General features: G+C 34.1%; 1 protein-coding gene across 1 annotated transcript in view; it reads right to left on the bottom strand.

The window, feature by feature from the left end:
* The window catches only part of TMPRSS15 (transmembrane serine protease 15), a 114,052-nt gene that overhangs the window by 4,903 nt on the left and 83,431 nt on the right, over positions 1-25,718 (bottom strand). Inside the window, exons 19-23 of the mRNA XM_003934328.2 lie at positions 18,650-18,745; positions 15,803-15,852; positions 15,489-15,663; positions 3,083-3,264; positions 1,514-1,609 (exon numbers count right to left, since the gene is read on the bottom strand). Of these exons, the coding sequence (XP_003934377.1) occupies positions 1,514-1,609; positions 3,083-3,264; positions 15,489-15,663; positions 15,803-15,852; positions 18,650-18,745 (599 nt within the window). The remainder of the gene's footprint in view (positions 1-1,513; positions 1,610-3,082; positions 3,265-15,488; positions 15,664-15,802; positions 15,853-18,649; positions 18,746-25,718) is intronic.

Here is a 25,718-nt window from a genome sequence, read left to right as displayed (position 1 = left end):
TATCTATCTAGGAATCGTTTTTACTGTTTAAATTTCAAGTTTAATGAATAATAATATTTGTCAAGTGGGAGAAATATATGAATATACAGTCTTAGACTTCAATATACTTTATGGACAGCAGATATGAGACATTTTCAGTAATACAGTGTCACTGCTGTAAAAACTTTTGTAGGAATTACCAGAAAAGCATTTAACTTAGAACTGTGTGCTTTCTCCTATAATAGGTAAGAATATATTAAATGTGAGTACTTTGATTCTGAGATCCTCTACCTTTCCACAAGATTTTCTGCATTTTCACCTTAAATACATTTAGGGCATTTAAACATCATGGCTATAATTGTTGTGACTGCAGAGATCAGGTCCTCTTATCAGACTATAGTGCCTTTCCTGTTGCTTTATTATTTATTAATCGTCAAAACTCTGTCCCAGATAGGGCATTCCTATTAGAAATTACACAACCAATGAGCCTTGTGGTTATACTTAGAGGGTATGAAGTATGAGAATACTTTTTAAAAAATATGTATGATTATTTTTAATATGTATCATTTTTGCGTTTGGAAAACATACAGTTGATGCTGGGGTGAATGATATATCAACTTATGGATACAGTGTATGATTCATGTCAAATCTGAGTCTTCTTGTCAATAAGCAGAATTAGCATGTCCAAGTTAGAAGAGATTCCTTTCTCATTTTAAGGAAATGTGAGTGTAAGGCCTTTACATTATAAATAAAGATAGTTTTATTAGTTTGGAAAATATAACAGGTAATACTTTGGCTTTTGATGAGAGTTTATCATGTGCTTTACCAAAATAAATTTTTGTAACCTTAGTTTATATTCATTTTAATGAAGTATTTTTTATCTTTATCAGAGTGTTCATAATACTAAAACTAGATATTGAGTTAGGGGACACTTGAATTCCCCCTCAAAAGATTATAGTGTTATAATATTACCTATGCAAGCTGAAGAAAAATTTAAAAACTATACAAATATACGAAGTCTAGAAGTATATGTTTGAAAACTCTAGATGTACAGCCCTAAACATATACATACATACTTGACAGTACTTTTAGAAGATATTGCAAAATTGTTATATAAGAATTGCAAAAATGAGCCGGGCATGGTGGCTCAAGCCTGTAATCCCAGCACTTTGGGAGGCCGAGGTGGGTGGATCACGAGGTCAAGAGATGGAGACCATCCTGGTCAACATGGTGAAACCCCGTCTCTACTAAAAATACAAAAAATTAGCTGGGCATCGTGGTGCATGCCTGTAATCCCAGCTACTCAGGAGGCTGAGGCAGGAGAATTGCCTGAACTCAGGAGGCAGAGGTTGCGGTGAGCCGAGATCGTGCCATTGCACTCCAGCCTGGGTAACAAGAGTGAAACTCCGTCTCAAAAAAAAAAAAAAAAAAAAAAAAAAAAAAAAAAAAAAAAAAAGAATTGCAAAAATGTTTAAAGTATTCACAGGATATTGTGATAGCATGTTTTTTTTTTTTTTTGAGTCTCATAATTTACCTTGATGTACAACTCTCCCCCAACCAGCAATAGAACAATTTCTTCCTGGAAGAAAAACTTGATTTTCTTCTGGTAAACATATAGGTTGTATGTAATCTGGAAAAAAAAATGAACAGCAAAACGAACAAACAAAGAAAAAGAAAGAACATATTTACAAGCATTTCTGACAAATTTTAAAAATCAATCATTTTCAACAATCTAAAAACCTTGTCTTTTTGTTTTATCCTACTTGTACAAATTTTGAACATTGGTCTTGGGGGAAATAGGCATTTCAGAGCAGCATTTATTTTGACAGTAGATCAGCTACCACTAGTGGCCTTTTAGGGTATTTTACAAGTCTCATTAACTGGATGACACTTGTGTTGTAGAAGAGATTAAAAACAATGTAAAACAGTAGAACAGTGTGAAAAATGTCTTAGATCTGTACTGTAGTGTAAAGGAAGGAAGTTCAGATGCATTCTCCCATTTAGAGAGTCATTGAATTCACATTTAGTTAAAGTAAGCAGATAAGATGACCAAAAGTGATTTTTTTTACCTGTATAGTTCTAGAAGTAATCATCTATATTTTATTTTTTAATAAAATTGTGGTGCTCAATAGAAAGTGGTACCTGTTCTGTAAAAATTTTGGTAAAGATGATTTTTAGCATCAATTAATAGAAACTTGGGCAAATGTTCTGAGGCTTTTTTATTTTCCCCAATTATCTCCATGTTGAAAAAGCTTTTAGGAGATTATTTTATGGGGCAATTATGGAAGCATTGACATTGGTCACTTTTAAAGCCCTTCTTTCATCAATTTACAAGCCTACTGGCACTATTAAGCACCCACTACATGTAAGACCAAGGGCAGACACAAAAATGAGTAAGACACCGTGCTTACCCTCAGAGACAGGGATATACAACTAACCGGAGAAATAGTCCGCTTTTTGTAAGTGCTATGATGCATGTATAGATCAAACTCCATGAAAACAAGAGATGGCAACATTTTATCCTAAATGGGCACTGAAAAAGACTTGGGAATAAAGGTTGGAATTGAGCAGAGCCCTTCATGATAAAGTTCACTTTATCAGGGGATTTCTTGCATATTTTCCAGGCATTTGGAGGAAGTCCTTCATTTGCCACTCTGATATTATTATTGAATCTCCATTAAAAACTTCATCCTATGAATAACTTAATTCTTACTCACTTTCTCCACAGACCATAAGCTCTTCTCTCAGTTGATGTCTTACTCTGGCCTTTTTGGTAGATGAACCTGCCTTTCTTTTTACAGGAGAAATAGAGAAGGCATGCATAATAACATCACCTATTTCTCTGAGCTGCTCCTTTGAGTTTACTGTTATAGGTTGTTCAAAGAATTTTATTCTACTGTTTTTTTCCAGAAAGTTGAATTTAAACATCCTGATGAAAGAAATTCCATATATTTCTCTCTACTCCCTAATCCCATTTAAGTTCTAATGACTTATGTAACAAATTATCTCACTTTAATACATTAATGCATTGATATTGATAATATTTCAAATCTAATTTTGAATTAATTTTGGCAGATAAGATGACCAAAAGTGATTTTTTTACCTGTATAATTCACTTTAAATTCCAGATGCATCATGGCAATGTCATTGTTCTTTCTTTGTTTATTGTAATGAGGATTTATGACAATTTGATCTATCAACCGAGAGACTGTGTGAGGAGAGGTCAGATTGGATGCCATATGCAGGCCTAGGACTGCTGTCCACTTGGATGGCTCTAAATTTCTCCTGAAAATTGGAATGAAGAAATATAAGACACCCTCCATTACAGCGGTTACTTTCCAGAAGATCTTCATCATAGAAATTTCAGATTATGTTTCTATCCTGAAATGTTCTTCAATTTCTCTGAAGAATTGTCCTCTAAAAATATTTCTTAAATCTTTATTTTTCTGATCACAACATAAAGAAAGCCTTAATTGGTGCCAGTCTCTCTCTTTCACTTCTCTTAAGTCATCTGCTGATGTCTGGTTTTTGATTTTGGTTCTCAACTCTGGTTGTATGTTACAGTCTCCTGACATGCTTTTAAATAATGCTGATACCTACTTCTCCTCCTCCCCGCCGTTCCCCCGGCCCAGTTCTAATATAATGGGTCTGGAATAGATTACCAGACAATGTAAAAAATACTTTTAAAATTAAATCTCAAAATTTGTGCTAATATATATAATATATGGCTAGGTTGGAGAGCCTCTGTCTTAGGTCACATTTCACTGTGGAAATTGTGTCTCTGTCCAGGGCGTTTTCAGACAACTGCAGTAACTGCTGTAGTGTAGTGGAAGGAAGTTCAGATGTATTCTCCATTTAGAGAGTCATTGAATTCACATATAGTTAAGGTAAGCAGTATGCATTATTATGATTTTTATAATCCAACATATAAACTTGAATAATCTCCATACATAATGTTAGCCACCTATAATAATTAGTAAAGAGGACACTTGTGTTGTAGAACAGATTAAATTGGATACTACATTATAATTTGAAAGTGTGCAAGGACTTTTAAATGTGTTATTGGCCTGCAATTTATACACACCAAGGAATTATCAGCTGGAATTAAGCCAGTTAAACCATATTCACGATGAAGGTAAAATTCAATGATTGCAATCCTAGGCAGAGCTATTAATTCAATTCTTAACAGTTGCAAATGCATAGTTTAATGTGGTATTTAAATATTAAAGTCCAAGTCACTTACAGATGTATAAAGGGCATGAAGTTACTTACGTCTATCTATCCATCACTTTGTTTTATTTACCAAATTATCATGTTTGGTCAAGTAGCAGTCAGCAGTAAGCCAAGCAGTAAGCCAAACATTCAGAGCGTCCAAGCATTCAGTAAGCATCCAATGACAATCACACTGAATTAAAACTTGAAGAAATATACCTAAGTGATCTGTAGCAACAGAATACTACTTGGTGCCAAGTGCAGTACCAAGAGCTTTGTGTCTCTTCATTTAATCCTTATCAGACTTTTACAATCAGAACAAATGAGGCGCTGATTATTTAGATGGTAGGGGGAGACTCGGAGCTGTCTGACTTTAGAGACTGCACTTAAACCAGTGACTGGGGTGCCTCATACAGCTGTGAGTGGGGTGCTGTCGGAGGGATTGAGAACTGAAAGGAAGGACTGGAGACGTGGTGGGAAAGAAGGAGAGATGTGCTCTGCTGTTATGTTCCCTGGGCCCAGGTAGGGGAAGTTGTCCTACTCCATGGTTGGTGGCTGCTCCTTAAGTGGCCCAGAGACTGAGCCAGGAGGTCATTACGGTGCCATAGAGGCTTGCCAAGAGGTGTTCTTGGCTTTCCCTTCTCCACTTCAGGGGAATCTGTACTTCGGCCATACTTGGCATTTTGATAATTTCAGACATACTGACCGCACCCCACTTCTATTGTACCCTGAGATTCCCGTGCCTACTTTAGCCTATGCAGGGAGAGTGAACAGAGAAAAATCTCTTCTTTGGTGTTCTATTTCTGCACTGCTTTCTCTATCACATCTGGCAGTAGTTTTAGAGCTTTTCCTTGGTGGAAAATGACCAGTGAATACAGAGCTTACAGACAATGGTTCTTAAGTTTTCTGAATCACTTGAGAAAGTTTCTAAAACTTTAGATTTCTAGTTTTCATTTCCAGAAATTCTTATTTGGAAATTTGGAGTGACACTCAACAATTTGTACTTTTTAATCGCTGTTGAGATATTGAGCAATGCAGAAACCTTCCTAGCTGTTTTAGATACCCAAATCTGAGGGGTAGGGGAAGACAGCCTCCAGAAAAATCATTTTAGATGAAGTGATGGGACGTTTTATGTTTTTAAAATATTGTCTCAAAGCATCTCCTTTCTAGCAAAGGAAGGAAGAGCTGTAGCACAGAAGATATATGCACATAGGAGAAGGTGAGAACCACCTTGAATAGGAAATCCCCAATCCAGTAGAGGCTAAAGATAGCAAAGATAGGGCATCTTTAGGTAGAAGTTGGCTGAATTTTTGCTGCTTTTCACTGTCTGTCCTGCGCGAGCAAGATATTCATCCCAGTAGCAAGAGAAAGAGAAGCACTGGTTGGAGAGGGCAGAAAAGCATACACTCCCGATCTCTGTAACCTCAAAGATTAGCACATTTCCTGGGTCGTAGAAGCAGCACAGGTAGGATAAATTAGTGGTATCCCCAAGGTATGTGGCTATGTGCTGATGTGAAAATAACTTCAGCACTCTAGCATCAGGATGTCCATTTGTCAGTAGGAATTCCAATGTAGTAGAAAGCAAATTTGGTAAGACAGCTATGATAGAGCATCACAACAGGCTGAAAGGAAAAGAAAATCAATGGGAATCCACAACTGTAAATTAAAATATTTTCCTGTTTTACTATTACTACAAGTGGCACGACAGCAACCTCAACAAATTTGCAGAATGCCAACACTGACATTTACATCCAGGACTGCATTATTCTTCTCTATTTTTATTCTCCTCTGAATATAACTAGGATTTCCAGATGACTAGCCAATTCTAATATTTAAGGCAACTGAAAATCAGAATGCTTCTGAAACATAGTGTTATTGCCAGAGAGTAAGAAAGTTTTCAAGAATATCAGGGCAATTCTGAAAGTACAAAGAAGCCAGATTAAATGAAATAACAATGGCCAGGTTTTAGCAAGGTGTCTATCAGATAATGATCATCATAATTACCCCTGTTAAAAGAAATGAGTTGTTTATGAAAGGCCATGTGTCCACAATAAAACTCAAAAGAGAAAAATTAACAGGCACAAAAGGTAGTTTTATCATAAAAGGAGGGTAGACAACAAGAATATGTTTAATTCATTTTCCTTTTCATGAGTAAGGAAAAGAGTTTCATATATGTGAATATTTTTATTTAATTTTAAGTAGAAATCTGTTTTTAAAATATGGGTATATGCTTATTTGTGCATGTGTAAGAAACAGAAGTAAGTACAAGAAACCAGAAATAAGCCAACACTCCTGAGCATAATTGACCTGGTAGATTATTCCTGGAACTTAAGGAATCATCTTTGAACTCTTTTCTTCACTTGACTTTCAGAATTTACCATGAACTTGTGATTTCCCTTTCATTTCACTCTCTGTTCTTCCTCAGTCTTTTTCTTTCCCCCGGCTCTTTTTTATTTATCTTAAACTCTAAATTTTAAAATATTCCTAGGTCTGCCTTAATCTTATTTAAGTCATTATTTTAAATACCGACAATATATTGAAAACTTTTTTTTTATTATTATACTTTAAGTTCTGGGGTACATGTGCAGAATGTGCAGGTTTGTTACATAGGTACACACATGCCATGATGGTTTGCTGCACCCATCAACCCATTAGGTATTTCTCCTAATGCTATCCCTCTCCCAGCTATTTCTGACAGGCCCCAGTGTGTGATGCTCCCCTCCCTGTGTTCATGTGTTCCCATTGTTTAACTCCCACTTATGAGTGAAAACATGTGGTGTTTAGTTTTCTGTTTTTGTGTTAGTTTTTTGAGAATGATGGTTTCTAGCTTCATCCATGTTTTGGACATGGATGTCCAGCTTCATCCATGCAAAGGACATGAGCTCATTCTTTTTTATGGCTGCATAGTATTCCATGGTGTACATGTGCCACATTTTCTTTATCCAATCTATCATTGATGGGCATTTGGGTGGTTCCAAGTCTTTGCTATTGTGAACAGTGGCACAATAAACATACATGTGCATGTGTCTTTATAGCAGAATGATTTATGATCCTTTGGGTATATACCCAGTAATGGGATTGCTGGGTCAAATGGTATTTCTAGTTCTAGATCCTTGAGGAATTGCCACAATGTCTTCCACAATGGTCGAACTAATTTAGACTCCTAAATTTGTATTTTAATTATTGACTTCTTCTCTACAACTAGATTTGTATGTCCATATGCTGATATCGTTGGCTGATACCAACTTGGATGTCTAATAGGAAGTCCCAGACTTAATATATAAAACTCTTACTCTCTTTCCAATCCTGTTTCTTCTTGTTTTCTTTGTCTCAGTAAATGATATCCACACTCACTCCATTCTCTTTTCCTTACTCCATATCCCTAATTATTAATGAATGTGGACGACTCTCCCATCAGAACTTACTGATGAGATCCAGCCACTTCCCCAGCTTCTTCATCTATGGTTTTAACCGGTCTCCCTGATTTCACATTTGCTCCTCCCAACTTTTGTCCCATCTTCACACGCCTCATTTGATAATGTCACTCTTCACCCCTCTGTATGGTCCCTCATCCTATTTACCATAGCCTATTGAGTTCTCTCCAGGGCTCAATCCATAGTTCCAGACTCGTCAGTGCCTCTCTGCCAATCCCTTTCTGGGCAACAGCACCAGGGCTTCTTGAGATGTCTGGAATAAGTCTACCTCACTTCTACCCCAGAGCATCACAGTTTGCTGTCATCTTCCACGAGGTTTGTGTAACATTCTCCTTCATTTCTTTAGATTTTTCCTTCCATTTTCAATTGCGAAGCTTTCTCCAAACACTGTATTGAAAACAACCTTTTTGCTCTTATCATACTTTCTGTTCATACTACTTTTGTTTTTCTTTATTGTATGCATCAGTGCTAAAGTACTTATTTGAATGTTTTTCAGCCTTAACCTGTCATCTAAACCTTATCAGTGCAAGGATTTTGTTGGTCTGTATAGCACTATCATCCCCCAAACTTAGAAAAATGCTTAGCACAGCAAATGTCATCTGATTGAATGTATATATAAAAAACAGTAAGCAATCCAAGAGCAGGAAGAAATGAACATTACCACTGGTTCCTCGTAACAGTCAGGTTGATACCAATTCACATCATTTCTCTCTCTTCTTCCTCAGTCTTCCTCACCCTGCCCAGGTCTTTTTCTTTTGAATATTTACAGTCTTATACTCTAAATATTAAAATATTCCTTTTCTGTATAATAAGTGCTTATGCAAAATAACTAAGAAAAAAGGAGGCTCAACAATGTAATCCAAGATGATGAATTAATTATCAACGTAGAGGTAATTTCAGAGATATGATAGAAACTTTTAGGAAATAAAATTTCTGAGTACACTAATAATTATAATGAGATACCTGCTAAACAGAAATATGTTATTAAAAGTAGTACTAATAGAATGGTGTCATGGAAATGAATTGCACAATAAGGGTCAAGAGAAACTTACAGAATACATAATTTCACAAGGAAACACAAGATTGGAAGTTGATAAAACCTCTAATAAAGACATACATCTAAAAAGTCTTAGTGATACAGTAAGATAATATTAACTTTTAAAAAGGTGACCAGCAGCTAAAACTTGAAGTATTTTGGAAAAGGATCCAAGATCTAAGCTCTAACCAAAAGTCAATATTACTAACTTACCCTTGGAATTTCTAGTGTCTACGACTATTTCTCAACTAAAAATAGAACTACCATCTGATCTAGTAATCCCATTGCAAGGAATCTATCCAAAGGAAAAGAAATCAGTATATCAAAAGGATATCTACATTTATGTGTTTATGACAGCACTATTCACAGTAGAAAAGACACTGAATCAACGTAAGTGTCCATCAACAGATGAGTGGATAAAGAAATGTGGTATGTATACACAGTGACATACTATTCAGCCAGTAGAAAGAATAAAATCATGTCTTTTGCAGCAACATGGATGAAACTGGAGGCTATTAACTTAAGTGAAACAACTCAGACATAGAAAGACAAATTTCAAATATTCTCACTTATAAGTGGGAGCCAAATAATGTATAGTGATCATAAAGTGTGGAAAGATAGATAATAGAGACTTAGAAGATTGATGCTGTGGGGGTGATGGTGTGGATATTAAGAAATTAATGGGTACAGTGTATGTTATTCAGGTGATGGATACCCTGAAAGCCCTGACTTCATCACTATGCAATCTACCCATTTAACAAAATTACCCTTGCACCTTATAAATTTATACAAATAAAATTTTAAAAAGAAGTCTCTATTGTCCTAAGAAAATGCTCTTCTTTTCTTATCTGCAAATATTACTATAATCTTAAAATGATATTATAGTATTTCTGCATTCTGAAGAACACTGTATATTACAAGCGGAACTCACTAGAATGATAAGACTGTAAGTAGATAAAGGGAAAAATAAAATTAAACTCATTAAATGTATATTTTAGGGTAGGCTTAAGTAGAAATTAGGCATTGAAAAATTTTTAAATTTTTTAAAATTCATTTTGAATGCCTCAAACGCTTTAAGCAGAACACAGAACACAGAACACATAAATATATATAAAATATATATAAATATATATTTAATATATTATAAATATATAAAATATATTTATAAATATAAATAAATTTATAAATTTATAAATATATAAAAATATATTATATATAAAAATATATATATAAATATACTTTTATAAATACTATTTATACTTTATTTGGTACTCAATTTATTAAATTGATATAAGTAATAAAACTTTGAAAATCAAATTTTTAAACAGTTAAGTATTTATAATAAAATAACATTACTTGATACTATAATTACAACTTAAAATTTTAATTTTTTTGAATGCCTCAAATGCTTTAAGCAGAACACAGAACACATAAATATATATATTTATATATAAAATATATATATTTAAATATATATAAATATATATTTATATATATTATGTATAAAATATATATATTAGAAATATGTTATTAAAAATAGTACTAATAGAATGTACTTTTTAATTAGTACTAATTATATAAAATATAATATATATATCATATAGATTATATACATATTATATATATATTTCAAATGCTTTAAGCAGAACACAGAACACATAAATATATATATAAAATATATATTTATATATAAATATATATAAATGTATATTTATAAATATATATAAAAATATTTATATATAAATATATAAAAAATATATAAATATATAAAAATATATAGTAATATTTTATTTATATTTATATTTTGTGAGTTAAATTATATTTATGAGTTATATTTATACTTATATTTTATGAGTTAAATTATATATAAATATATATATTTATATATATTATATCTATATTTATGTGTTCTGTGTTCTGCTTAAAGCATTTGAGGCATTCAAAAAAATTAAAATTTTAAATTGCAATTATAGTATCAAGTAATGTTATTTTATTATAAATGCTTAACTGTTTAAAAAGTTGATTTTCAAAGTTTTATTACTTTTATCAGTTTAATGAATTGAGTACCAAATAAAGTATAAATAGTATTTATAAAAGTATATATAAAGTATAAAAACTATAAATTGAGGACTAAATAAAGTATAAATAGTATGCCCCAAATACCTGATATACAAAATTATTTATTTAAGGAATGTTAACATATGTTTTAAGGAATTGTTTCAATAAGAAACTAGGTAATCCATGTGATGTTTCTGGTCTGCTCTGAAAAGCTAAATTAAAGAATGAGTTATTAGCAAGAGGCTCCTTATTATTAATTTCATCTTTAGTAGATGTCTATTCAATGAATGTGATCCAGACTACAAATCTATGTATGACTGCCCATCCAAATGACTCAATATTTGTTTCTGGAAGCTGGGATGGGAGTGACTAGAAAGTGGTAATGAAGAAACTTTTTGGATGATTGGAATGTTTTATATCTTGAGGGAAATGTCAGTTTAACAGGTGCACGCATTTTAAAAAATGCATCAAATTGTATACTTAAGTTTATGCATTTTGCTATATGTCAGCAGGAAAAAAGAACAGAAAACAAATATTAAATCCTGGTTGATGATTCTGCTTTATGCAGCACTGTGAATTAGCAGTTACCAAACTCCTTTTTGTGTTCCAGACTTTCCAGGCTTCAGCAAATACGTCAGTAATTTGTGGATAACAGGAACAATGGTTTTTAGTATTGAAATCAAGAGGTTAAAAAAACAGAAGACAAGATGTGAATTTACCCTGTAGTATTCTATTTGAATTGGAGTCATTGTTTTGAGTTTATATTTATAGGTATATAACATAGCTTTGTTCATTGAGTAGTTTTAGGAAAAGGACAGAGTAGCCATAAGCACACAAGAACATGTTTACCAAAATACAGAAATAACTGAAATTAGTTAAATAGAAATAGGGTTGTTTTTTTTTTTTTTATATAAAGAGGTTGACTTGAGGGCTAGGTTAGAAAAAGCACAAGATTAACTTGGAACATTTTATTTTGACAGAAAATAAAAGAAGTTCTCAAAGAGTGGGACGATATTAAGTCTGATGAAGGAGTAAGCTTGAAGGGGTTTTCTTTGATTTTATTTTTTCGAAATAGAAGAATTTTCCTACCTAATAACTGGCCTGTATACAAAAATATTAAAAACAAGAAATACAGAAAGGAGCTACTTTAGACTAAAGGAGATGAAACAAAATGTAGCATCCAAATGCAATACATTACCCTAAATTGGTTCTAACATGGCAAATATGAATTAAATAAAGAGCATGTTTTTGACAATTAATTAGAATTGTATTTCATTGATGTTAAATATCCATGATTTGCTGTGATTCTGTAGGAAATACCCCTGTTTTTAGTAAAAATACACTGAGTACTTGAGAATATAAAAACACATCTAACCTACTACTAAATTGTTCAGAAAAAGAAGTCTCCTGACTTAGAAAGGGATGATAATAAAATATACAGAGGAAAATGTAAGCAATTGGTGAGTCTGAATAAAGGTATGAAGAGCTCTATGTACTATTTTTGCATTTTTTATGCATGTTTGAAATTATATAAATATAAAAATTTCAGAATATAAATATGCTTAATATCTGTTGTGCAATACTTGACCTCTTCTTTCATAGAGCTTTCCTATCCAGGAACTGCAACACAATAAACATTTTATTGCACATTCTTGCAGTGAATTGTGGTAGGCAAAAGCATTGCAGCATCTGATTGTTGTCCTGACAAGCAAGATAGAGATCCTTATGAACTTTTTACAGATGAGGAACTGAAACTTGGAGATACTAAGTTGCTTGTCCATAACCACACATGTGGTTGGCTGCATATATAGGATTGAAGTCCTGTCCTTTGGTTCAAAGTCATATTTGCCCTTTAAACCACAACAAGGTTGGCCCACCCTTTACCAAATCCTTCTTTTAAGGTCGTAAAAGGACAACACCATAATAGAGAAAAAGAACAGAAGGAAGTTTATTTAGAGTCATTCAGGAGAACTTAGCCTGAGGAATGCAAATGAAGGGTTGATGATAACATTAAACAGAAGAGTAGTTCAATTAAACCATTTAACCACCTGCAGGTTAAAACACCTGGAAAAGGTTTACACTGAGGGCAAGCCACTTGTGTAGCATGAGTTCAATAAATTGCTTGATCTGGATTGCTCTTTTTTATTAGGAAATTAAGCTTTTCATAGCACAATTAGGGTTTTAAATAGATAAGAGTCAGTATTAACATACTGATAAAAACAGTTTTTGATTAAACAATCTAAAAGAATATCAGAAACTTTCTTTGGTAGAGACATGAGTAGAAAAAGCAAGAAAAACTCTTAGGCACTAGAGAAAAAAAAATAATTCCTTTGAATGCCTAAGGAGAGCAAAATGCATGGTAGGTAAGGATAATTTTGAATTCATCACAATTCTAACACAACTTGCCTTTGCTTGTGCTTAAGTTGAAACTGTGAAAAGATATTTTAATGTCCTATGTGATTGTGTTAGAGAAGCAGGAGCATAGGAGAGCCAACATAACACCACTTTGACTTCAGCCACCTCTTGAGACTAACAGGACAAATTCCTTGCTGGTCATGACCCATAGTCATAAAATGTTTACAGTCGAGAAAGCAGCCTATAGATACCTACAAGGACATATTCTTATAACAATGGAAAGTCTAGATGTCTCAACATCCATAACAATATATGCTTTCAAGATAACTATGCTTTGACACACTGCAATGTCAAGGACTGTTTTCTCTAAATCAATAGAATAATAAATTTTATCAAGGTTACTTTCATGTAGACAGTTTTGTTTAGTCTTTACATAGACAAGACCCACATATAAGAAAAACTTAAAGGGTGTTCCTTCTCTTGCTTTCTAAGGATGTACTACCCTGTGACTTAGGAGCTTTCAATAAACAATCTTTTTGCACTGCACTCTGCAATTCGTCCTGAATTCCTTCCTGTGTGAGATTCAAGAATCCCCTCTTGGCATCTGGATCTGGACTCCTCTCTGGTAGCAACTGGACATGTGTTTTTATATTAGGCAAAACTGCCTTTCTATTTTCTTCATATATTTTTGGTTTGGAAAGCTATGATATTATCATTGATCTATTAGAAGTACATCTGTAAAACTCATAATTTTTATTAAGACATCACTAATATTACCGTGAGCCTGATTGACATTTAGAAAGCCTATGTTCAGCAAGAACATTAAACAGGAATTTTCCAAATTCAAGGTTAATATAGCAAGGTTGCTATCTTATTAAGATCTACATATGTGCAACAGAAAATACTGACTCTTTAGCTAAAACTAGCTTTAATTTGCAACACAGTTAGGATATAGATGTTAACTATCTGTGACTTGCCCAAAGCAAACAATATATGTAGATAAAGGTTAAAGCCAGGCTTAGGAGGGAATGGAAAAACGGCCTCTACAGACACTTTTATAGTATGAAAATAAATTACAATATGATTATTAGAAGGAAGCGAAGTCAAGAGGGTGCACTTTAGTTATGGGAGAGGCTGTAATATAATCTCCACAGAATCAGAGAGAGCTTTAGATGTAGATGGGATGGTGCTGTGGATAGCTCCTTTGGAGACCAGCTATTTGGCAAACCTGAGATCTAGTTGAGGGTACTTTTTTTGCAAAGTCCTGGGATTATGCATTTGAGCCTACTTTTACTGTGATATAATGGGTATTTAGGAATAGGTACAATCTGTTAATGCTCATTCTACCTGGCTTTCCCTATCTCCTTTAAAATTTTCACAATCTCTGTGTTTGACAATTTTTAGTTATTTACTCAAGGATCTTAAATGTCTGTGTGGGTGTAAGGAAAGTTAAGTCTTGTAACCTGGTTAACTAAGGCTACCTCTTCCACGCCTGAGCACGCATGGTTCTTTCCTCAGAGGTTCTGGATGCTGGCTACAGAGAGGCTTAATCTAATCCTCATGGGTAAGGCCATTCATTGGATGTCTCACTGGCATAGGGACAGGAGATGAGTCCTAAGTTAGGCTCATACATCTTCTATGAGGAAGCTTCTTTTTTCCTGACCTAATTCATAACTATGTGACTACCTAAAGAGGTGGCATCTTTCATGTGGAAGAGGAGAATGAACATTTTCTTGGGCTCAGGATTATTTATTTTTTTCTCCTTTACTCCCGCCCACTTCCAACCACTCTGGTCTCTCCTGTAATACTACAAAACAAATGCCAGAATTCAACGTGAATCTTGTTTTATTATTGTATAAAACAGCGTTAAATATGCTTGATATTAGTTCTAAATTTCAGTTAATAGGTAGCAATCAAAATAGATCTGACTTAAGAACTAAGTACTTTTATCCTAATTCACAACAAAGTGCATATCCATGAACTTCTAGAGCACGATATAGTTGTAATTTGAGGGCTACCTAAGCATACTTTCTGATATTGACAATTTACTAACAATAAATATTGGACAAATGGAATGGTAACCAGTACATCTATACAATAAATACTAATTTCACACTCAAAAATGCTTACCTTGTGAATTGGCAAAAATTTCTATTTTTATGTATGTAAAAGGATCTAATTATGTTATATCTAATGTAGGATCATTAATATATGTATCGAATGCAGAATAATTTTTAAAAATTTATCTCTTTTCATACATGACATTAATGGGAAAATAATTGGAATGTTTATAATGTCCTAAAAAGCAGGACTTCCCCGGTGGGATGGTTTTGTGAGTCTGCATAAAATCGGATGCTTGGCAGTGCCTGCCGTGGCGACCTCGTTTGGGAAGAGACACCTGGCGTCACACTCACCCATACACGCAGTGCGCAGCAGACACCAGCCAGTCACTACTGACGAGAGAGGCTCCACAGAGCAGACGGCCGTCGTAATACAGAGCCACAACCCAGGGCCAGGCTCCTTCTTCTGCATTACTTCCTCCAACAATCTTTGGGGTGATGTCTTGAGCCACCAGTTTTTTTCCACAAGCTATTCAAATAATTGGAGAAAGAGCATTTATTTCTGATGGTGAAAATTGAGTGGTAGTAAAATAACTTCAGACACACAAAGTCCATTCAGAATTTTAAACAGAATGCTTGAATGGGGGTATGAGAACATATTTACTTACATTTACGGTTACATTGTAACAGAATCAAGGAATCCTGTAAACACCGTTGACTGTAATAGAAGAACAATCCTATTTTTAAAATTACTCACTTAATACTTTAAAGTCAAACATTGTGTAGGTTATCCTGCTTTTGCTTTAGTAAAATGGACCTCTTAATGTCTCGTATACGAAATGTAGGGAGAATGATTAACAAGCTGAAGAAGCCCCAGTTTAATGTCAAATAGAGGTGAGTTTGCACCCTTATTCTACCATTGCTCTGTGACTTCGGGGGAAGTTGCTCAATATCCCTGAGACCCAGTTTCTTCTTCCATAAAAAGGGGGCAATAGTACTTTGTTGGAGTGTTGTGAGAATAAAAAGCAATATTTGCAATAAAACTATTACAGGGCCTTATACACAATGAAATTCTGCAAATGATAGGTATTTTTATTTTACTTGAACCAATCTTGGTTTTCGTCATTCAGTAACACAGAGTATGCCTCAGTATTGCCAATCCCACAATATCATGTGCCCAACACTATGTACAAGGCTGTGTGCTTCATTCAGGAAATTGAATGATGAATGAGTCACAGGTGCTGCTTTCAAGGAAGGCAGACACGTAACAAGCACATATAAAAGAAAGCTTAGGCATAAATTACTGAAAACTCATCACCTGCTTAGAAATTTAAATACCAACTTTTTTAATGTCACGAATTCCATTTTAAACAAAAACTAAGCAAATTTCCTTTACAATGCATTATACTTACCAGCCACTAGAGACCAGCATAACACAAGAAATTAAAGTACTTGTTCCCACTATTTCCAAAGGCAACCACGGCGAATATCAGCTACATTAAAACAAGCGCATTACACATGCGAATACACATATAAGTGCAATGACTTACATTTATATACTTAGCTGCAGCTGACTGTGGTTTAGGTCTTTGAAAATACAACATAAATAAGACCTAAGATCCATATATCCAATCAAAGCAATTTAGTGTTTCAGGAAAATATATGATAAAGTTTATTTGAAATCGTGTGTCTCCATATCGTATGACTGGCATATTCTTTAGAATACAGAATAATTTTAATTGAAATATAAGGAAGTCTATCATTTTAGTAACGAGGTTGTATGCATGTATATCAATCTAGACATATCGACATGCATTTATAAAACCCCAAAGGAAATCTCAATTAACTCCTTTCTTTTTTAACCCAGTGATGGGAGATGGTGGTCTGAGTCTTACATGTATCTGACAATAGGTTAAATAATCAGAATATAGGTAAGTAGACTTTTATAGCTGGCTGAATAATTTTCCCTGACATCCCCTTCTTTTACTTATTTTTTATTACAATCACTAGTGCAAGGACATTTTTTATTTATTTATTTATTTTAAGGACATTTTCAAAAGCACCAGTTTTCATAAAGCTACAAACATAATCATCTATGCAATAAATAATAAATGCATAAATCAATTAACCAAATGAATAAATAAATGAACATATGTCTGATTTTCTGCCAACCCAATATAATGTGGCTGATTAAGGAAGGGATTAAGGAAATTTAATTAACTGACTTGTTGACATGATGAAAGGTTAAAATACGTCTATAAATGATACCTCTTTCAAACAACACAAACATACATTATAATAGTGACATCAATGGAAAATGATACTGGCATTTTGCTGATAAGCATAGAATAAACTAGTTCTGTTCTGAAGCATGCATATAATGAACATAAAAGATTTTAAAGATTTTTTTTCTTACAAATTTTTAAATGTGTCTAAGACATGAAAGATAGAAGAAATTCTCAGCATACAAACTGCTTCAGGATCAATACGGTAATATAAGTTTGGATACGCCTTACAGGAAAGGAAATCTAGAAGCCTGCTTTCTCACTTGCAGAGGCTTTGCTTCATATCTGATGAGACTCATCATATCAGTCAAGGCCCAGCAAACATTGATATAAAACATTCAACTGCAAAGTTCTTTCATTGGTACTAAAAATACTTCTTCACCAGTTTTATTCTTTTACTGGTTAAGCTCACAGAAATGGTAACTTTTCACGAAAAACTGAATAATTATCTAATTTCATTTTTACCATTAAACAAAATATACCAGCAAAGTATCTTAAATCCTTGTTAGTAGCTGCGGCTTCTTGCGGTTATGTTCTTCCCACCCACAGCTGTTCTTTAATCGTACTGTAAAATTAGGAAGCCAATTTCAACAAGAATTACTATTAACACCCAAATAGGAGAAAGGACTTAATCTAAGCTAAAACAGCTCTTTGGATACAGAAAAGATGCTGCTTTTTAAAACCTTAGCAAAGGCTATAAACGTAAACCTTATATTAAAAAGTAAAAGAGAATACGTAGACATGGCGAGAAGTCTAGACTTCTTCATTTAATATGCATGTTCTATTTGCCAACAAAGAGGAAAGAATATCAGAATTCTTCCCTCTTTCTTCTCTTTTAGTGGTAGCTAATCTGTGCTGCCTTCTTTAGTTTGATCAACACTGGACCCGTTTTATCCCAGTTCTCACAATTTCTTTCCATGTGATTTAATCGTTTATTAATGTGAGGCTAAGGATAAAAAAGCGTATAAAATTAAAACACGTCAAATCCCTATGAGTGTGCCAGAAATTTACATATAGAATATTTCTTTTGAACATCTTATATATTTTAAGATTAGAAAATGTTAACAGATAATATTAAATAGATACAGTTTGAGATTACTTAAAAAATAATGTAAGTCAAATAACTTTCAAGGTTTTATGACCAGTATGTAATAGCATTCATTGGCTCCAACAATCTATCTTCTTCTGTATCTCTGTACAACTAGTCTAAGAACAGGTTTTGGGACTCACCTGGGTGTTAGTATTAAGCTGCCATCAGGTGCTGTGTTTAATTTGACAAAAGGTCCACCATCGGTAGAGAAAATTGGCATTGATGAGTTTCCACTCCTAGAGAAAAAAGAAAAAAGCATACAGAAAAAATAAAAACATAAAGAAAAAACCATAAGCTGGACTTTTAGTTCCTTACTGCTGTGGACATTAAAACAAACTATGAGATTCCGGCCAAAAAGATTAATATTTTAATATAAAACTTCAAGTATTTTCCAATCTAAAGTATGATGCAAATCAGTAGAATTACTTATAATCATATGAAATGTAATTTTAACTTTGATATAATATCTTTAGTCATTATTTGCATTCTTATATATTATTTTACAAAGTTAAAATCATAACGTATGTCACTTAGTTATCTGGTTTTATAAATCCTATTTTTCTATGTTGTGAAAAGTTTCCATAGAAACCACTTTGAGTGACAGTTTCACAACATTGGTGCACTGTGATTTATTAAGCGTTTCTCCTGTTGTACAGCTTCTTTTTTTAGAACATCTTTTAAAAAGTGCTTGTAGACAACAACATAGACAAAGGCTGTTTTCAGTGTTTACCTTGCAAAACGTTGCTTTGTTCTTGATATTTCATTCGATTCAAAAGCTAACAATCTCTAATTTAAAGGAAGTCGTGATTGCTTTAAAAGAGACACTATGTAGCCTTGGCATGTAAGTGTCAATTGGCGAGGAACCACTGGGTGGAGACAGAGATACCTCTGTATGATCAGAGACATTTAGGCCACAGGCTCTCTTTTCCCTGAAAATCTACAATTCCCATGCTCTCAACTGTGAGCTTTAATCGAAGATTTCTCTGAATTATCCTGATGCTCTTTTTCAGACTTAGCTGGAGACTTTTAGCTTTTAATTCTTTAACTTGTTTCTTGCCTTTTATTTATTTCAGATTTTAATCTTCACATAAAAATATGCCTTTAGGCTGGAAACATCTTGATTTCTGTTCTCTTCCATTGCAGAGCAGGGAGGTGATGTGGTTCTACCTTTTGGAGTACTGTGATGGACCTACCCATTCATTGCCTCTTTAAAAGAAGGTCCAATGGCTTCCCCAGGCTATTGCCAACACTGATCCCTTTCTGTCTGTTTCCAGAGAATTTCCAATTACCGGTCAAAGCTTTCTGATTAATAAGAATTTAAGAACTATTTAGAAGGTGGTTCTTCTCTCTTTTAGTGCTTTTATCAAGCTGAAAGAGTGTTTGTTTAGTATCTTCAATCTACTGAACACAGAGCTGGGACAATAGATGTCTATTTAGTGTTCCAGAATTTAAATCTTGCACTTCTGTTGTACAAACAGTTAAAAGTAACTCAAACATACAAAACTACCACCATTCTTTAACGAAGGCTGAAATGTGATTTACCAAAGGAAAGATGAGCCTTGGAATTGCTATTGTTAGATCTTACATTATTCCTCCACATGGGCAGAAGGATCATCTTATTTAAATATGTATATAAAACGTATTTGCTATGGCTTAGAAAACAAAACAGGGATGAAGAACTCAAAGGGTAGCTGAGAATGTGGAAAGCCTGGAATGCTTCAGGTCATGAACTACTTCCCAGATGCAGAATAGTTGTATTTAAGGACTCCCACATTTAGAGCAGACCAAATGTAGATGAAAACAGATCTTAAAGGACCTTTAACTTTACCATTATCACAGGTTTTGATAGAAACCATCACAGTAATCTCAGCTTTCAAAAATATTAATGCCATTCCAAATTAAAGAGGCTTTAGCTGTGTTTCACTGTCTGCAGGCTCCAGAAATATCATGGGAATGGGTTGATTAATGAACATCACTGCTGCCAGGGTAAAGTTGGTTGAGAGAGTCATTATTCACCAACCTATCTTCTATACATCTCTCTTCTTTTCTTGTGCTTGATCATATTTCAAGTCTCTTCATTCTGCCGAATGCCTGCCATGTGTTGAACAATATTCTAGGTAGTTTTCCATGTTCCTGACTCCCCATGACACATTCTCAAAGTGTTGCTCTCCAGACAAGCAGCAACAGCCTCAGGAGAGAACATGAGTCAAAAGGCAAATTCTCCAGCTTCATTGCAAGCCATCTTAGCAGTCAGGCCTGCGCCAGGGTAGGGTCCAGCTATCTTTATTTTACCAAGCCCTCCAGGTGGTCCTGGTGCCTGCTATAGTAAGGAAATCATGTCTTAGCCAAATAAGGCATCTTTTTCTGCTACTGGCATGATGCTCTGCTTTTTGATATCCGAAGTGACTTTTAGTTACCTGATAATCTGTTTTAAGGCACTCATGTCTAAATGAGGAAACTGTTTGAAAGGTATCTCATTAAAAACAGATGTTGGAGAAGTCGATTTTAGACTCTTCATTTATCTATAGCTATTCTTTTCCCCTGTCCCTCTCTTGAATGTCTCTTTTAAGACAGAGCCTGAAGAAATACCTTCTTTTCTTTCTTCCCTTCTCTCCTTCCTTCCTTCCTTCCTCCCCTCCTTCCTTCCTTTCTTTTTTCTTTCTCACTCTCTTTCTTTTTCTTTTTTTCGAGACTGAGTCTCCCTCTGTCACCCAGGCTGCAGTGCAGTGGCACAATCTTGGCTCACTGCAACCTCTGCCTCCCGGGTTCAAGTGATTCTCCTGACTCAGCCTCCCAAGTAGCTGGGACCTCAGGCATGTGCCACCATGCCCAGTGAATTTTTTGTATTTTTATTAGAGATGGGGTTTCACTATGCTGGCCAGGCTAGTCGCGAACTCCTGACCTGAAGTAATCCACCCTCCTCAACCTCCCAAAGTGCTGGAATAACAGGCGTGAGCCACTGCACCAGGCCAGATACATTAATTTCTCTGGAAATTCATACTAAAGTCTGGAGAAAATGTAAATTGAACAAACATTTAAACATCATTTATAAATAATTTTTAAGTGAGCCTATTTATTACACATCTACTTCTCGCATGCACTCAGATAGGACTGACAGTGATTTTTTTAAAAACATATCCCTATTCTAGAAGAAAAAAGGATAGAAACAAATCTTTAAGAATAATAGGTATTCAGTAAATGCCAACTGTTCTACTCTGAGATTCTCAAATGCTGCTCCATGGTGGCACTTTCACTATCCAGCAGAGAAAAATGGAGGTATATATACACACAGGGATAAAAGACATGTAAACTTATATTCTGAGATGATCTTTTCAACATTTTTTGTCTCAAATTTAACACAAGAAAGCAAATATAAATATATTGTCTTGGGTTATTTAGAGTAGCTGAAGAAAATACTCCTTCAAAAATAGTTACAAAATTCTCACATAATTATATTTTTGTACCTAATATTGTTAACAGTAATGTAAGAGCATGGTATAGGACTATTAATTCATACAAATAGTTACCCAATTGCCAATCTTACATGTTAAATTTGGGATTTGTAAGGGACTACCTGCATTTCAAGTTCTGCCAAGTCAAACTCATTCTTTCTCTGACAAAACACAATTTATTTGTTTGTATTTACAGTAAACAGATTAAAAAGCAGGAGAGGTTTACAACAAACTATTCCTTATTTTAAGAAATGATGAGGCAACAAACATACAATAAAAATCTTCTGGACAAAATGAAAGATTAACTACCCTATGTTAAGTCACCACTTACTTTTAAAAGACAAAAATCTCAGAACTACTAAAAAATTGAATTCGGAGAGAATCATTATATTAAGTTCTATAACTAAAGCATGTACCTGAGGCTCTTACTGCCTCAGTTTCCTTTTCTTGCAAGGAAATTCATTGTTAATTTTTAGAGAGGTACTCTATGAAGATTAAAACTAGAGTGTACATTTTCTAAATCTTAAAAATACTCCAGATTTAGATAACTTCATTACACATTCACATGGCTGTTTGAAATCAGAAGTGTAGAATCACATAGAAACACTATATAGCACTACCTTGTCGACATACTGATGCCTCCTGGAAAGCTATTTCCAAGCTTTTATTGCCATTTTTATGGGTTATTTAATCTCAAAGGCTATTCTTACTTTAGGAGAACTTTGTTCCATGTGAGAAAAGAAGCATATAGATACAACCGTTATTATTTTTGAAGTCATAGATGGAGTATAAAAATATACTCATAGATGAATTCTAGCGAGAGAAAAAAGGATATCTCAAGGATATTTGCATGGTATTAAAGCTTCTGCCTCTCTTCTTAGGCCCTGCCTAGGTTTCTTCCCTTTTGTCTTGCTTCTCAGGCTGTATTTGCTGTGATAAGAATTCTTCCCTGGAGCAGGAGCTTAGGCAGGGATGTTTTAAAGCCTTTGGACACACTAAAGCTAAAAGGAGTAATAATGCATGCTGCAAATCTTGCAGCTAGGCACTGTAGCTCATTTCACATCCCAAAAGGCTTAAGTAATGAATAGAGCCCAGTGGGATTAGGCTAAAAAGGCTTTTGGAGAAGGATAGTCTTTTCTTTTCAGATTGGAGGGAAAGAAGGGGATTGATTTAGCAGGACAGAAGGTGGGGAGACCATTTGTATAGGCAGGGGCTTGGTAGATAGAAGAGATTTGATGGCAAATCATCCCACTAGGAGAGTGAAGGCATGTGGGCAGGTAGGTAAATACCATTTCCAAACTGGACACATTTCAACTAAAATTGCTCAACCGTGTATTGAATTTACAGCAATACACCTAGCACACACCTAGCCCCATGATAGCTCTTAGCAAACAGGTAAGTTTAATTAATTTTAGATTTTCTGACTTCAACCCTTCAGTTGGTGGCATTTACTCAGAAGTGAAGAAATGTCAATAAAAACAACGATCTTAACCTAATCAATTTCTACTTTTGTGCAAGCTATTGTATTAAGAACAAGAGACAAAATATGTCTGAGAGAAGTGATACTTCTAGGATTGTCAAAGAGACAGGCTCTTATCCTCAGCAACATCTTGGAAACCTTGGGCAACATGAACCACTTTACCATTTTAACATTACTTCCTTAGCTGCTATTGCTGTTGTAGTTCTGGGTTTTTTTTTTTTTTTTTTTTTTTTGGTTTGGAGTAGGAGGCATATGACACCCACATCCACATTTGCTATTAAGCATTCTCAGAGCATTTTCACTTTCTAAGGACATATGTGTGAAATGTCATTTATAATTTAGTGTAGGGCAAAACTTTTCCTCCCTGTGGATCTGTTGACATTTTACCGTATTTCATCAGGAAAATTACATGGTTTTTAATGTTTTCCTCTTTGCATGGGTCTCCAGAAATCTCAGACATAAGTGTTAGTAATTTCACCAATCTTCCATGTTTTGTAGATTTGCCTCTTTATTCTTTGGACCTTATTTTCGTGTAGTATTCTATTAAGCTTACTGCATATGTTCTTTGTTACATAGATCTCAGTTCCTTTTTGGAGAAGAGAGAAAGGAAGAAAACCATGGAGGAAGAAAAGAAGGAATAGAAGCCCATGAGGAAAGAAGAAAGAAGGAAAGGGGAAAGAGGAAGGAAAAATTAAAGGGAGGGAGAAGAAAGGAATATTATTTCATTGGATTTTGTCAACTTTATTCAAAAATTGTTCTTCTTCTCATAGAATATACAGCACTAATTACAAGTTGAGCAGTAGGAAGCACTTTTTAGAATAAAACTAGAATGAATAAGGAAGGTTTCATTATACATTTCATAGGGCTAAGGATTTCTGTCCTTCCTATTTCTGTTTTAGAAATAGAAACTTCCCCTTCTTTAAATAACAGGATATAAGGAAATGATGAAGGACATTGCTTTGGGGGAAAAATACTCTCTTGTTTTTATACAACAAACTAAATACCTATATTTGTAGTTGTGACAAATCATAAAAGAGACATTCTCCCTCTTTTGTGTGTGTAATTATATTCTTAGCAATTTCCTGACAGCAAAGTCTCTTTGGCTGACAAATACATATTAAAAACTGTAAGCCAAATAGGAGCGAAAGACAAAGAAGATTCTCCCCAAATGGTGATTGTGCAAAGAAATGACATTTCATAAAACTCTCTTGATTCCCAATAAAATGTTTTCAAATACTTAGTAGGAGAAAGGAGGAATAATGTTTTCTCAGCCAAGAAGTAATACCAGTCTATGGGTGGTGAAAACCTTACTATGGATATTTTTCACTCTGTTGATGATGTCCTTTTCATATTTCTGATACAGGTTTTTAAATTTCTCCACTTGATTTCATCTATGCAGGAGTCATGGGAATAGAGGGTGGTTCTAACAAAGTTACAGTATGCTAGAGACCGGATGACAAGCTAAGAAATGTCCTGAATTAAGTTAGAGACAATTCTCAATAGGGTGTTTAAACCTGGTATAGTAAAAAAGTTGTTTAATGTGTGTGTGTGTGTGTGTGTGTGTGTGTGTGTGTGTGTGTGTGTGTCTTTGTTTTGTTTTTATTACCAGGTGAAATCTAACTGTCAAAGTTTGGGGACCCGTTGTATAAGTTCTATATTGTTTTCTACTGAAACCAGTATATGAAAGATCATGTGTGTCTTTGAAATGGGAAGACTACTCTGGCAGAATGACCTTGGGCTTTTAGAGAATAAGACCTCTGGGTCTCACTCCAGCCGGCATCCTTCACCTCTTTGGAATGCCTTGAAGTTCATGATAACATGTAGAAGGTTTGTAGTTGGAAAATAAATAATTACGTCTTTATTTTTACTAACTTTAATCTCTTCTTCTGATACAAATGAAGGTGAGTAACTACAAAATTACTAGCAACATCTATAATATGGTCACCAAAACAAACTACAGATATATACATATTGTATTGCTGTTGCTAGATCTATATAAAATATCATTTGTGTTCACCTTTGATATTACAGTAGTCATCACAGCCACTAGCATATCTTATTATGTTAATAAATACATATTTCCATGTATTAAAAATTTTTTGATAATTATTTTTCATGTAATAAATTTCTTTTGTAGTTGTGTGTTTTATTTATATACTTAAAAACATAAAGCTGATAAGTTTTTAGTGTTTTATGTAACAAACTAAAGATCTATACATTGCAGAAGATATTTGGTAGATGATTTATAAATGTGACAAAACATAAAAGAGATGTTTT

The sequence above is a fragment of the Saimiri boliviensis genome, chromosome 18 (genome assembly GCF_048565385.1).
Source record: "Saimiri boliviensis isolate mSaiBol1 chromosome 18, mSaiBol1.pri, whole genome shotgun sequence".
Lineage (NCBI taxonomy): Eukaryota > Metazoa > Chordata > Mammalia > Primates > Cebidae > Saimiri > Saimiri boliviensis.
Note: the sequence above shows the minus strand (reverse complement) of the source record. Positions and strands in the feature narration are given on the sequence as shown.